The 12,635-nt window shown below is 49.9% G+C and overlaps 2 protein-coding genes across 4 annotated transcripts; one reads left to right on the top strand and one right to left on the bottom strand.

The window, feature by feature from the left end:
* Window positions 1-2,257: 2,257 nt before the first annotated feature.
* ARFIP2 (ARF interacting protein 2) lies at window positions 2,258-7,180 on the bottom strand. 3 transcript variants are annotated; one of them, XM_002708762.5, is made up of 8 exons: window positions 6,986-7,180; window positions 6,061-6,201; window positions 5,735-5,831; window positions 4,893-5,011; window positions 4,498-4,719; window positions 3,799-3,956; window positions 3,477-3,651; window positions 2,258-3,023 (listed from the first exon to the last, which is right to left on the bottom strand). In XM_002708762.5, exons 2-8 carry the CDS (start codon window positions 6,157-6,159, stop codon window positions 2,868-2,870), a joined length of 1,026 nt encoding a protein of 341 aa, XP_002708808.1. In that variant the 5' UTR covers window positions 6,160-6,201; window positions 6,986-7,180; the 3' UTR covers window positions 2,258-2,867. The 3 variants fall into 3 exon arrangements, with proteins under 3 accessions (XP_002708808.1, XP_051707274.1, XP_069930416.1); XM_051851314.2 differs by lacking the exon at window positions 4,498-4,719; XM_070074315.1 differs by lacking the exon at window positions 6,061-6,201 and having other exon boundaries at window positions 6,986-7,105.
* Window positions 7,181-7,206: 26 nt separating this feature from the next.
* Window positions 7,207-8,122, top strand: TIMM10B (translocase of inner mitochondrial membrane 10B). Its single transcript, XM_002708763.4, has 3 exons — window positions 7,207-7,324; window positions 7,507-7,602; window positions 7,793-8,122. The coding sequence occupies exons 1-3, from the start codon at window positions 7,298-7,300 to the stop codon at window positions 7,967-7,969; spliced, it is 300 nt and encodes a 99-aa protein (XP_002708809.2). The 5' UTR covers window positions 7,207-7,297; the 3' UTR covers window positions 7,970-8,122.
* The last annotated feature ends 4,513 nt before the right edge of the window (window positions 8,123-12,635 follow it).

The raw sequence follows: 12,635 nt of genomic DNA, 5'->3' as shown, positions 1-12,635 counted from the left end.
CACAGGCCGGAGGGAGGGGCCGGGGCGGGGCTGCGGACCAGCCGGGGGAGGGGGCGACTCCAGGACTGAAGACCCACCCACGTCCCGCCCGCCGACGCGAGGCCCCACCCCTCCCGCACCGCCCTCCCCCTCACACCCTCCCTCAAGCCCCTGCGGCTCCTGCGGGCGCTGCCTTGGCGGTGCGGCTGGGGAGCTGGCGAGCCGGATCCCGGATCTCGATCCCGGATCTCCGCCAGCTGCCTACAGCTCCTGAGAAAGGCGGTGCAGTCAGTCTAAGGGACTGCGATGAAGCTCCGTTCAGAACAGGCAGCTGGGGCAGCCGGAATTTCGGGATGCAGGAGCCCACTCAGGCTGCCTCTTGGGGGCGCCCTCTCTGGCTTTCTCAGGGGGCTCCAACGGTGCTAGTCAGGCTTCCTCGGAGCTAGAGAGGAAGGGACTGCCTGTACCTCGCACAGAGCTCCGCGCAGCAGCAGAGCATTACCCAGTTCTGGGAGAACGGGCTTATTGGGCTCTAGGTACCTCAGGTGCACTGCAGGAAATTACAGTTCAGATCACTCTCTCACACCAAAGACTCGGAGCAATTTTCAGTCATTGCATTATGGAAAAGCAGCCCTGGCCTAGCAGTTTAAGACGCTTGAGTCCGCTTGGGAGTACCTGGGTTCAATACCCGCCTCTGGCTCCTGACTGCAGCTTCCTGCTAATGCAGAACCAGGGGGACAGCCTTGATGGCTCAAGTAATTGGGCCCCTACCACCAACCTGAGGGACCTGGGTTGAATTCTCAACTCTCAGATGGTGGTTGAGGGCATTTGCGGAATGACCTATGATAACAGGGATGAATGCTTATTATGCGCCAGACAGAAGGAACCACTTTTACACGTAGTGTCTCATTTAATAACTGGAAAAGGTAGCTGCTTTAATTAGCCATTTTGCAATGAAAGAAAAGAGGGTTCTGGCTCCCCACAGCCGTTAACTCTGATCACTCAGCTAGGAAACAGTGGAACCAGAATTTGCTTTTAGGTCCTGCCTCTGGCCATTTGGAAAGGCAGAGCCTTTCATGTTGAAAACTTCAGTGGCCCACAAAGTGGGGGGCTCATTGAATGAGGACCACCCTTCCTAATAATCAAGTTCCAGCCAGTTGACTGCAGGCTTACCAAAGCTCAGGAAGCTTGCCTGGGCACCGTAGTGTTGGTGACAAAGAAGTCGGTGGGTCCCAGTGCTAAGACAGTCTGCTGAATTTTCCTATTTCTCCAGCTCTCCATATATGGGGAAACTGTTAAAAAATCTGGGAGCTTTTTTGGTCAAAGGGGCAATAGAGGTGATGACATCTGGGCTGTGCTGGATAGCTTTAATTTCTCACATAAGGTTCAGATCTGTGCTCAACAGCTTGGTGCAACAGGAGCCATGGGAATGCAACCTCTCAACAAGCTGAGCTCCTTGTGAAGGTGGGTTCATGCTTGGTGTCTGGCTAGAGCTACTAAACTACCCTGTAAGAGGGAACTGGGGTCTGGATGACACTATTTTCTTACTCAGAAGGACTTTCCTTAACCTAGACTTCATGCTGGCAAAGCTGTTTAAGCTTTCCTGCTCTCCTTTGTCCAAAGGGCAACGCCCTTAACCAACCTGCAGTCTTCCTCTAGTTTTCACTGCAAACTGAATTCCTCTCAATTGCTGCTCAGAGCCTTCATATGTTGACCTCTTCGCCTGGCTGTCATCTGCTCACTCTTTAGTTCTCAGCTTTCAAGTTGACATCCCAATCTCTGCCCCAGTCTAGGCTAGATGCCCCTCCTCTGCTCCCACAGAGCCTTGACTTCTGTTTCCTAGTACTTATCACTGTATTGTAGTTGCCTGGTTACTTGTCTCTATCCCCCATTAGGCCCTAAGCACTGCAGGCAGGGACTGTGTTTTAGTCACTGATGTTTCCCCAGGGTCTAACGCGGTGCCTGGCAAATAAAAGCGCTCAGTAAATATTTGCTGTATGAATGAATACATGATGAAGCTCAGCACGCCCAACCCCCTCTCGACTGTTTGCTCTAAAGACTCAATAGCTATCTTGGTATTGGCCTGAAGGACAAATAAAACTTTGGCTTCAACTGGGCTTGGGGGAACACACTGGGTCTTTAGACCATTTCTGAAACTTGACTTTAGCTGTCTGGCTCCAGTTCTTTCGACTTGGAAAGGCTTTGGTATGATTAGACTGAACGGTTCTCCACCCAGACCTCCCTCCTACAGTCCCCCACAAATTGACCTCACTGGGCCTGCTTTTATGAAAGGTTTATTCCTAGTGCTAGATCCCAATCCACCTGGGCTCTGAGCACAATTAAATTGGGTGGTGGGTGGGGGAGGTGAGGCCCATCCAGATGCAGGGCCAGAAATGGGGTTCCCCATTAACCCCACCCCTTTGGTCCCAGTCCCCTTCTCTGCAATGGACACGCATAGAGGAGGGACAAAGGGTATTGGAGGCAACATCATTGGCCCAGGGGAGCCCAAGAAGAGCTGCCATTGGCTGACAGGGCCTTTTGAGGCTCTGCCTTTGGTCAGGGGGCACACTCCAGGAACTGAGGACAGGTCTGTGGAGTGATACCATTGGCCAGGGAGTGGTTTCTGTCATAGCCTTTGGCTGTGGAGTGGAAGGAAAAGATCTGGGAATGAAGGCCCATGGCCAGCAAGATAAAAGGACAGGGCAGCAGCTTCTGGGCCTACAGGCCCTCTTCCCATCACAGCAGTGTGGGCAAAACTGGTATCAGGCCGCAGCCAGGGAATGGGAGCCCAAGCCAGAGGGCAAGGGATGTCCCGTGTCCAATCTCCCCCACCCTGGGGCTGCCCGTTCCAATGTCCTTCTTGACAGCCAAGTTGGGCTAGGAGCATCTCACTGCTCCTCTAGCCAGGAGGGCTTCTCGGCTCCCGGAGGCCGCAGCTTGATGTTGAACTGCTGCAGGGTCTGCTCCAGTTGTTTCTGATTCCCAGCAAAGTAGGCGGACACGGCATTGTGGAAGAGCAGCAGCTGCTTATGCATCACCTTGATCTGGGGGTCCAGCGGGGTCAGATAAGGGCAGACTCAGGAGCCCTTCTTGAGGGGCTGTGAGCCTGGGCCTGGGCACAGACCTGGGGCACATGGACTCTGCTTTGATGCTGCTTGTGGCTTAGGGGCTGAACTTTACCCAGGGAGTCAAAGGAGAAGAGTCATTCTGATGGAAGAAGTCTGACCTGACTGTTGGGCCTTGGGTCCTGGTACCCCAGCTCAGCGGGTGACCTTTCCCAGTTATGTTCCTGGGCCAGCAGCCAGATCCTCCAACAGAAAAGGTCTGGAGATTAAATGGAGGGTGCCCTAGAAAGGCCCAGGAGCTGAAGGGGCTGAGGGAAACATCTCACCCCTATGTAGCCTGCGTTTCCCCATCCAGTAACAGGGAGGGCCTGAGGGAAAGGTTTGTGTCTTCTGAGGGAAGGTGGGCTAGGATCAAGGGAGTGGGGTTAGCACCTTGTTTTCTTCCAGGAACTTGAGCTTGATGGCCACATCTCCCCGCAGCTTCTCATACTTGTCCCGATGGGCCTGGAAAGTGGCCTGGGCACTCTCGAGTCGACCGCGTGTTCCTGCATCCCGGGGGCCTAGGCTCAGCTCTTCTAAGTCTGTTCGGTAGGCATCATATTCCAGCCTGGGGAGGGGATGATACAGGCTGGTCTCCATCCCTTTGTCCTCAATATACACTCTCCTTTCCTTCCTGACTTCTTATGCCCATAATGCCCAAACTTCCACCCATACCAGCCAACTCCCCAAACCTAGGCTTTGCCAGTGCCCACACCTGGCAGCCTCATACTGTTTGACAGTCATGAGTGTATCTTCCATGGTCTTGGTGACCAATGTGTTGATGCTAGAGACAAAGAAGTTCACAGCCCCTAGCAGTGTCTCGCCATTCTTGCACAGCAGCTTCTGTGTCTCTGCGTTGTAGCCAAATTCCTCCTAAGGGCAGAAGAGACCAGCCTTGAGTAATAGTCTCTATGCGAGTGGAGCTGCAGAACCTTTTATTCCCCTCCTCCCCAGGGAGGAAACAGCCACCAAAACTGGCACAGCCAAGGACTGCCTGCAGCAAGGCTCTCTTTGCCACAAAGTTAGTAGGGCAACCCGGGGATGTCTGGGGTAGGATTGTGGAGGGCGGGAGTGTCTCAGATAAGTTCACAAGACCAGAATGGGGAAGAGCTAGTGCAGCAGGCAGGAGGAGCTCCAATTAGGCCGAGCACCAAGGGCATTCTTGACAATGTAGAGAGGGATTACTCGTGAGGCACCTAGTGTGCCCCCTCCCCCACCCCTTCCAACATCTCGACCTCTGTACAAACCCTTAGGCTGCCTCCACAGGTGAGTGCTGCTGGGGGCAGGGCTTGGCCCACCCTGAAGGGGTTCTCCCTGTGGGCTGCAGGAGGGAGGGAGGGAGGGAGGCTGAGGAGTGACTGTCTGGAAGGGCCAGGGCCCAGTCCCCCAACCCTCTTTGGTCTGGCTGAGGCACCTGAAGCTCTGGGGACTTCTGGCTGAGGTCAGCAAAGGCGTCACCTAGTGCATGCTGGGTCTGCAGCAGGCTGTAGAGGTGGGCTGTCAGTGCCCGGCCCAGCTGCAGGACACTCTCATACTTGCGCTTCGTCTCACGCAGCAACTCAATCTGCAGCTCTAGCTCCAGGTCCACAGTCCGGGAGCCTCGGCCAAATCGCTCTGATAATAGTTGCTTTGTACACTGATTGGGAAGTGAGGGAATAGGTCAGAAACCCTAGCACCCTGCCTCCCTCCCAATAGGTACGTACTCCAGCACCCCCAGGCTCCTAGTCTCAGCCATAGATGGCATATTAGGATTTGGGGGAAAAAGTACCCAGGGGGAGTTTTGGGGAAGGGAGAGGGGCTAAATCCCACCTTATATGTGTTGATGCCCCATTTCTTGACAATGTCAAACTTCTCTCCAGCGATGCCCCGAGCCACTTCATCCCCAGGGCCAGGAGGAGTGGTGCTGTGAGATGGATGGCGGCCAGACCCTAAAGGACCAAGTTCTCTGACACCAGCTGCTCTCAGATACAATCAGACATCTCTAAGGCCTCACTCATACTTTCCTTCCAGCACATGAAAATGACTTCCCTAAGGAAGCTTGAGACAACTGAATTCTCCTGCTCACTAGAAGGGACATGTATGTACCTCATGCCCTGAGAATCCAATCCCAATATACATTTGGCTACCTTTGTGTGTGTGTGTGTGTGTGTGTGCTGGGGTAGAGGGAGGTTGGGAGGAGTGTTGCTGGTATGCAGGGCAGGGACAACAAGAAAATACATTGTGTTGGGGGTGGGGTGTCAAAGATGGTGAGTCCTTGGAAATCTGGTAGGCATCTCCATGTGGAATCCCAGTCAGTGACATCCGGGACTGTTTGTTCCTCTAAACTTTAGAGTCTAAAGTAAAACTGAGAAGCCTCACAGAGTTCCAAATTAGGCTTAAGCTTTAGAGCAGGAGAACTTTTGTGAACCAGAAGTCTTAACTTGGTTCAGATGGTTGTAGCAGGGAAAGGACAAAAATGCCACGTCAGGGGCTAACTGGTAAGTGGGAAGCCGACAGCAAACCCTGGGAGCTGGCTTTGGGCTGAGAGGACTCTATGGGGTTTGTATGAGCAGAAGTTCCCAAGCTTTCCGAGATACACTTGTATACCATGCTCCTCCAAACCACTCCTACCCCCCTCCCCACTCAGGCTTCCTGTCTCTGATCATTCATACCTGTGGGGATGAGTCCATCACCAGAGCCCCCATAGCCCCCAGACACAATGCTGGTTTCATTGAGGTTGGGTCCTGACACCATCACCTGCTGGAGGTCCTATAGGCCAGAGAAGAGGGGGGCAGCTGAGGCATTGTGGGAGTGGGAACAAGCTTGGATTGAAGCACCACAGACAGTACACTAGAGAAGTCTGCACAGAATCAGAATGAAGATTTGTAAAAAGGATGAAGTGAGGTAGATAAGCTAAGGAAGGTTGCTGGAATAGGGGTGAGAGCCCAGGTTTTATAAACTGGATTCCCGAATTGAAACAAGAATGAAAGAGAAGCACCTGCTCCAGCCCATCATCTTCAGGAAGCTGCCCAGCTTCGCCGTTCCCATGGATAGGGATCTCCATTGTGGCTGCCTTCCCTAGGATCCCGTCCGTCATGGCTAGGGAAGGGGCTGGAGCCAAAGTCTCCACCCCAGCACCCTGCAAAGCCCAACAGACAGTTTTGGAAAGTGGCCAGCAGTCTGGAAGAGAGAGTCCGCTCCTGCCATTTCTCATGTTTTAGAGGTAGTCCCAGGCTGAGTGTCCTGGAGTTCAGCCACCACTCCTTTCCTCAGGCATATGTATTTCTCCCCCACCGAAGCGCACATTTCTACACACCTACACCCAAGCCTCAGGTGTCTTCTCACAGCCTCCCCACCTCCCAACCTCAGGACCTGGTGCTTGTTCATGCATTCACTCATTCACCAGACATTTAGTGAGTGCCTACTATGTGACAGCCACTATCTGAGGCAATGGAAACACAGCACTGAACAAGAGAGATAAAGTCTCCGGTCTCTTGGAACTTAGCCCCATGCAGGTGCGCTTACTCCCAGCAGGAGCCAAGCCCCCTTCCAGCACTCCAGTGCTTTCTCCCCACTCAGGTATGCTCTCTATTGCTCCGCCTTTCATACTCCTAAAATGTTCTTTCCCTCTTCCTTCAGGGTGGTCTCCCCCCTCCATCTCATACACCTCCTCTTCCAGGGGCCCTCCGCACCAGGCCTCGCTTGAAACAGCTGGTCGCTGGTAAAAGCCTCTCTTCCCCAGAGCAAAGGTGATCCCTTCCAAAGTCAGTTGTGTCTCTCAGGTGTGTGAGTCCCTGTTCCCCTCCCCCCGACACACCTGGGCATCAGGTGTGTCCTCATCCTTGCCTATCTTTCAGGGGCATCTTGCCCTCAGGACAGGTCCGTGCATTCAACTTCCCCTCGCCCAGGCACGTCCCTCTCACCTCGGGCCGGGCAGCTCTTCCCCTCAGGGCGCCAGGCCCGAGCGGCGCGGGGACCTCCGGTTCCAGTTCCCGTCGCGATCCTAGCAGCAGGTCAGGGACTCGGCGGAAGTGACGGCCTCTCCGGGCAGAAGAAGCTGGCCACGTCGCAGATTCTAAGGGCGGAGGTGACGTAGCAGCCAGGGGCAGGGCTATCCTGGGGCCAACCCTTTAGTCCTTGGTGGGGGGGAGGGCGGGGGAGCGACGAGAGATTACTTCCGGGGCGGTACCCAGACCTTGAAACGGAAGTGACGTAGGGCGTGAGCGCCTGGCGGGATGGAGCAACAGCAACAACTGAGAAACGTGAGTGCTGCTAAGTCGCCCTAGAGCCGTGCCGTGAGCTCGCTTTGCAGGAACTGCAGAGAGCCAGGGATGCCAAGGCTGGGAACAAACGGCTATGAAACGTGGTCCTGGGAGGCCTGTGGCTGCGGGGCCTTGAGGTATGGGGCCCATATCGCTGAGTTCTTGGTCCCCTTTTCTTCCAGTTGCGGGACTTCCTGTTGGTCTACAATCGGATGACAGAACTCTGCTTTCAGCGCTGTGTGCCCAGCCTGCACCACCGAGCCCTGGACGCTGAGGAGGTGGGCAACTATGTAGGGACGTTACCCTCGATCCTCAGTTACGGGTCGTCTGCCTCCTCCACCCCCTTCCCCTTCCTCTCCGGCCTGGCCTTCCCACCACCCTCACCCCTAGGCTGCGGTTGGGGAAGGACGAAGCCGGGCCTAACGGGACCACTTTGGCCTCTACTTAACCCCTCTGTTTTCCTTTCAGGAGGCCTGTCTACACAGCTGTGCTGGGAAGCTGATCCACTCCAACCACCGCCTCATGGCCGCTTACGTGCAGCTCATGCCTGCCCTGGTACAGCGCCGCATCGCAGACTATGAGGCTGCCTCAGCTGTGCCGGGTGTTGCCGCTGAACAGCCTGCAGGCTCACCGTCCAGCAGCTAGCCACCCCCAGTCCCAAAAGGGAAGGCCTTGGATGGGCCCTCAGATTGAAGGACCCTGTGGACTTTGACTAGGTGAAGCCTGCACGAGGGGTTGCCTGAAAGTTGGGTACCGTTGCTCCATTTCCTGGAGCCAATAAACCCACCTTTTACTCTGTTTGGTTTATATTATGGGCAGGGAACCTTTGCTCACTGTAGGCACCATCCTTTGTTCTGTCGTTTAGTGCATATCTGCTGGCCTCAGCCCTGACCACTGAGGAAGTGTTTTCTATATGTAGAAGGAAAATGTCTGGTGTTCAGGCAGCTGGTTAAGTCAGGCTCTGTAGGGACAAGATCAAGGTCGGTAGTAACAATAGAATTGTTTCCTTCCCGGATGGCAGAAAATGGGAGCCCTGTCTGGCCATGCTTAAGTCTGCCTTAAAAGATGCACCTGTGAGTCAAATGTGGATTGGTATGTGACTGTTTTTGTGGACTGTGTCTTAATTCTGCTGGTTCCAGGGAAAGGAAGTGTGTGTGTGTGTGTGTGTATGAACAATAGATCAACATCCACAGGGATTTTAGGTACCGCTTCCTTACGAAGTCAGGAGATACAGAACAGAGATGAAATCTGTTAAGAATTCTGGGTGTTCTGGAACTTTATCTATTTCCCCAGGTTGTTGTTTTCTTAGTATTTCTGTCTTGATTTAGCAGTAAAACCTTAAGCAAAGAAGGGCTGTTTCCTTGTCTTAGGGAGCAATCCGTAAGGGTCAAACTTGGAGACCATATTCTTCAATATAGTCAAACTTAGGGAAAAAAAAAAAAGGAAAAGTAGATTATGGTGGTTATGAAAAAGGGGATAAAACAAAATCATTGGGACCTTTTTAATGTTACCTTAACCTTTCAGTACTTGTCTATAATCTTATTGTAGCTTTCTACCCCGGACCTGACTTTGTCCAGTATGCCTGTTTTGTGATTTCTAGTCCCATGCTCTCCATTCTTTTCTAGTTAGCACTCCCACCCCCCCACCAACTGCCTTTTCTTCTGTATTCAGCAGTCTGAATGACATATTGCCTTCCACCCCATTTTCTTGTGGAGGATGTCCTCCTTTTTCTATCATCCCACTTGTTTGATCTTTTCTAATCCTCCACTCAAACTTGTAGAGAAAAACAGTTGTGTAATGAATACTACCAAATAGTCAAGGCTTCCAGCTTCAGCAAAGCCCTCACTACTGACATACAGCCCTGAATGGCTTCCTGGTCTGTTCTCTCTCATCTTCACCAAGGCAGTTATTTCCCACCTCCTCTCCTCTCTAATCGAGACCATCCCTCATCAGGTGACTTTCATTTTTTACAGAGGAATTGATGTTCTAGGCATTTGTTGTCACAGCAATAAAAGAATTCTTTACAAAGACCCACAAAGCAGTTTTTTTTTTTCATTTGCAATTAGAAAGTTGAAATTCTCAAGTAGCCGATCTTGTATTAAATGCAGATCTGACTTGAAAGTCCATTTCCTGAACCCAGGTGCCTCTCAGTTATTTATTGAGCACCCACTTCGTATGGGTCCTGATGCTTGTAGATGCTATGCTTTTTCTTGGTTAACCTTCACAACAAAGCTCCAAGTAAGTAGTAGTATCCCGCTTATCACATGAGGAAAGCAAGAACCCAGAAGGTACCAGAAGCCCATCTTACACACAGTTACTTACTGAGAAAAGTATGTTAAGGATAAAAGTTGCTGACCAAGAACTTCCCTTCTGAGTAGCTTTGCTTATTCAATAAAATTCTCTCCTTGTGAAGTATAAATGCAAGTGTTATATCTTGTGAATTTCTCAATTTCCAGAGCTAGATGAATGGGATATTATGCACCAGATGAAAGAATTCCCCTCCAACATTTGTAGGTATCTTTGCAATAAGGTTCCATTGTCAATTATCTGTGCCTTTCCACATATCACATGATTAATAACTGCAGAAAATGGACAGGAACATGATCTGTCTGACTAAAACCTTTGCTATGAACTTCCAGAGCTTTGGTCTGCTTGTTCATGTGTACCCAACCTGCCTCTAGGAATAGAAAAACAAGTGTCCCTCAAGCTGACCTATCAGTCCCATAGATTTTTAATCTGTTCAGTCCTGGTCCTTTCTTCTCTATTTAAAATATGTTCAGTTAGTGAGAAGAACCTTATTCCTACTATTTCTCCTTCCACAGTCACTGGTTTGTCCCATTTCTTGACATAAAGTGATAGCTATTAGCTTAATGATAGCAACGTGATGTTCTAAGCACAACAAACAGGGATAGTTACTGACAAAGATTTATCACATAACATATATATATATATATTAGACACAGCGCTGATGTTTCTGCTTTGGCTTTAGAACTTAACTGCTGACTCCTTTGAATGAAGTCACACATGTTATTTTCCTCTCAATAGCTCACCATTGATCTTCCTATCTACCCCCTTAATCTTTAATGTGTATGTAGATAAGCCATTGGATAGTTTGGTCTCAATCCCTTGACCTAATCTCCAATAGTTTCCACTCTGCCTTAACTACCCAGTCCCTTATATTCTGGCCATTGACATCACCCCAAGCTCCTTTATATTTTATCTGCTGGCGCTGTGGCTCAATAGGCTAATCCTCTGCCGGCACACCGGGTTCTGTCCCGGTTGCTCCTCTTCCTGTCCAGCTCTCTGCTGTGGCCTGGGAGTGCAGTGGAGGATGGCCCAAGTCCTTGGGCCCTGCACCCACATGGGAGACCAGGAGAAGCACCTGGCTCCTGGCTTTGGATCAGCACAGTATGCTGGCTGCAGTGTGCCGGCCGCAGCAGCCATTGAGGGGTGAACCAACAGAAAAAGGAAGACCTTTCTCTCTCTCTCTCTCTCTCACTGTCCACTCTGCCTGTCAAAAAAAAAAAAAAAAAAAGCTATTATTTGTGTTTTATCCACTTATTCCTTCTGCTTCATTTTTTTGAACCATTTTCTACTGTCATTGTTTGATTGCACTGCAACGGTAAAGCTGTTGCTTCTACCCTTTCTCCATTAGTACCTTCCTTCTTTAGATTCCTAACCAGTTTAAACTCTGGTGATTTTTAATGGAATAGGCTGAATTCTCTTGCTTTTCATCTCTCTCTCTCTCTCTCTCTCTTTGACTCTTAAGATAAAATGAAACATTGATCTGTGCCTGCATTTGGAAACTTAAATACCACCCAAGGAAACCACTATAGGGCAGAGTTATCCTACTCTTAAATCCACAGTTATCAACTTCAAATGGAATCTCAGCTCCTACAATCCCACTAGATTTTTCCTACTTGTTTTTACAGCTCATCATAATGACTACTTCAAAATGGTACTATTAGGCCTCTTATTGCCTGCCTCTTCCCTTTGATTTCTGCAGGTAACTGTATTTTTACTTCATAGGCAAAAGCAGAAACTATCAGTTGGTAACTCCCTCAACATCCTGTAACTTACCACTTACATGTACAAATATGTCATTGTCTCTTGTCTAAACAGCAAGCATGCCCCTAATCTAAGGTCAGTGCCTAGTCTGGTGGTCTGGATCTTAGTCCTTCCCTCTTTGAGGTACTCTGACTTCCTCCCACTTTGTTAAACATGCTAAAGATTCCCCAACCGTGGGACTAGTGTTGTGGTGTAACGGGTTAAGCCACTGCCTGCAGTGCTGGCATCCCATATGGGCACCAGTTGGAGTCCTGGCTGCTCCACTTCTGAACCAGCTATCTGCTAATGCAGCAGAGGACTGCCTGAGGGCTTGGGCCTCTGCACCCATGTGGGAGACCCAGAAGAAGCTCCTGGCTTCATGGCCCAGCCCTGGTTGATATTTGGGGAGTGAACCAGGGGATAGATGATCTCTCTCTATCTCTCTGTAACTCTGCCTTTAAAATAAATAAAATAAATCTTAAGAAAAACAAAACAAAAACTATACCTTTTCCCCTCTAGTTCCGAGCCTATCTTCTACTTAACAGTTAACCTCTCCATCATCTTTCCTCAACTCTCATTCCATTGAAATAGTTTGCACTAATGACACTCTCCTAGAATCCAATGGTTATTTCATAGTCCTTAGTTTATTTCACTTCTCAGTAGCATTTGGTGCTATTTTCTGTTTCCTCATCCACTTCAATTGGTGTCTGATTTCACTCCCATAGTTTTGCTACTACTACCTCTTTGAGCACAGATTCTTAGCCTCCTTTGTAGGCTCACCTTCCTGTTAACCTTTAAATCTCAGTTTCTCTAGCTAGGTCCTGTTATTTTTAACACTTTTTTTTTAATGCAGTTTCATTCCCATTCTGAGCTTCAGTTATTAATGGCTCTTAGATCGCCAAGCTATTTGACATCTCCACTTAGGTATCTCAAAAACATCCAAACTCAACAAGCTTCCATATAAACTGCCCTGTGTCTGGTACTCATCTAATTGCAGAAACTAGAAACTTAGACACTTCCCCCATTCTCATACATTCACTCAATTGCCAAGTCCTATCAGTTTACATTTTTAAATATCCCATGATATTTAGAATATCTGCTTTTCTTCATCTTCACCATGGACTCCCACAAGGATTATTGGAATTGTTGCTTCTCACTTTTGTGCCCTAACAGTTTGCTGTCCACTCACTAGCCAGAAAACACAAACTGGTACTTAAAATCTTTCAGTAGTCTGCAATTCTTGGAATAAAAATTGAGATTCTTT

Source organism: Oryctolagus cuniculus, chromosome 1 (assembly GCF_964237555.1).
Source record: "Oryctolagus cuniculus chromosome 1, mOryCun1.1, whole genome shotgun sequence".
Taxonomy (NCBI): Eukaryota; Metazoa; Chordata; class Mammalia; order Lagomorpha; family Leporidae; genus Oryctolagus; species Oryctolagus cuniculus.
Note: the sequence above shows the minus strand (reverse complement) of the source record. Positions and strands in the feature narration are given on the sequence as shown.

Excerpts from the sequence above, each read along its gene's own strand:
- TIMM10B (XM_002708763.4), top strand. The coding sequence starts at position 7,298 with ATGGAGCAACAGCAACAACTGAGAAAC. Across the intron at positions 7,325-7,506 it reads AACAGCAACAACTGAGAAAC|TTGCGGGACTTCCTGTTGGT; the intron begins GTGAGTGCTGCT and ends CTTTTCTTCCAG. Across the intron at positions 7,603-7,792 it reads GAGCCCTGGACGCTGAGGAG|GAGGCCTGTCTACACAGCTG; the intron begins GTGGGCAACTAT and ends TTTTCCTTTCAG.
- ARFIP2 (XM_002708762.5), bottom strand. The coding sequence starts at position 6,159 with ATGACGGACGGGATCCTAGGGAAGGCAGCCACAATGGAGATCCCTATC. Across the intron at positions 5,012-5,734 it reads TGATGGACTCATCCCCACAG|GGTCTGGCCGCCATCCATCT; the intron begins GTATGAATGATC and ends TTGGTCCTTTAG. Across the intron at positions 3,957-4,497 it reads AGAAGTCCCCAGAGCTTCAG|GAGGAATTTGGCTACAACGC; the intron begins GTGCCTCAGCCA and ends TTCTGCCCTTAG.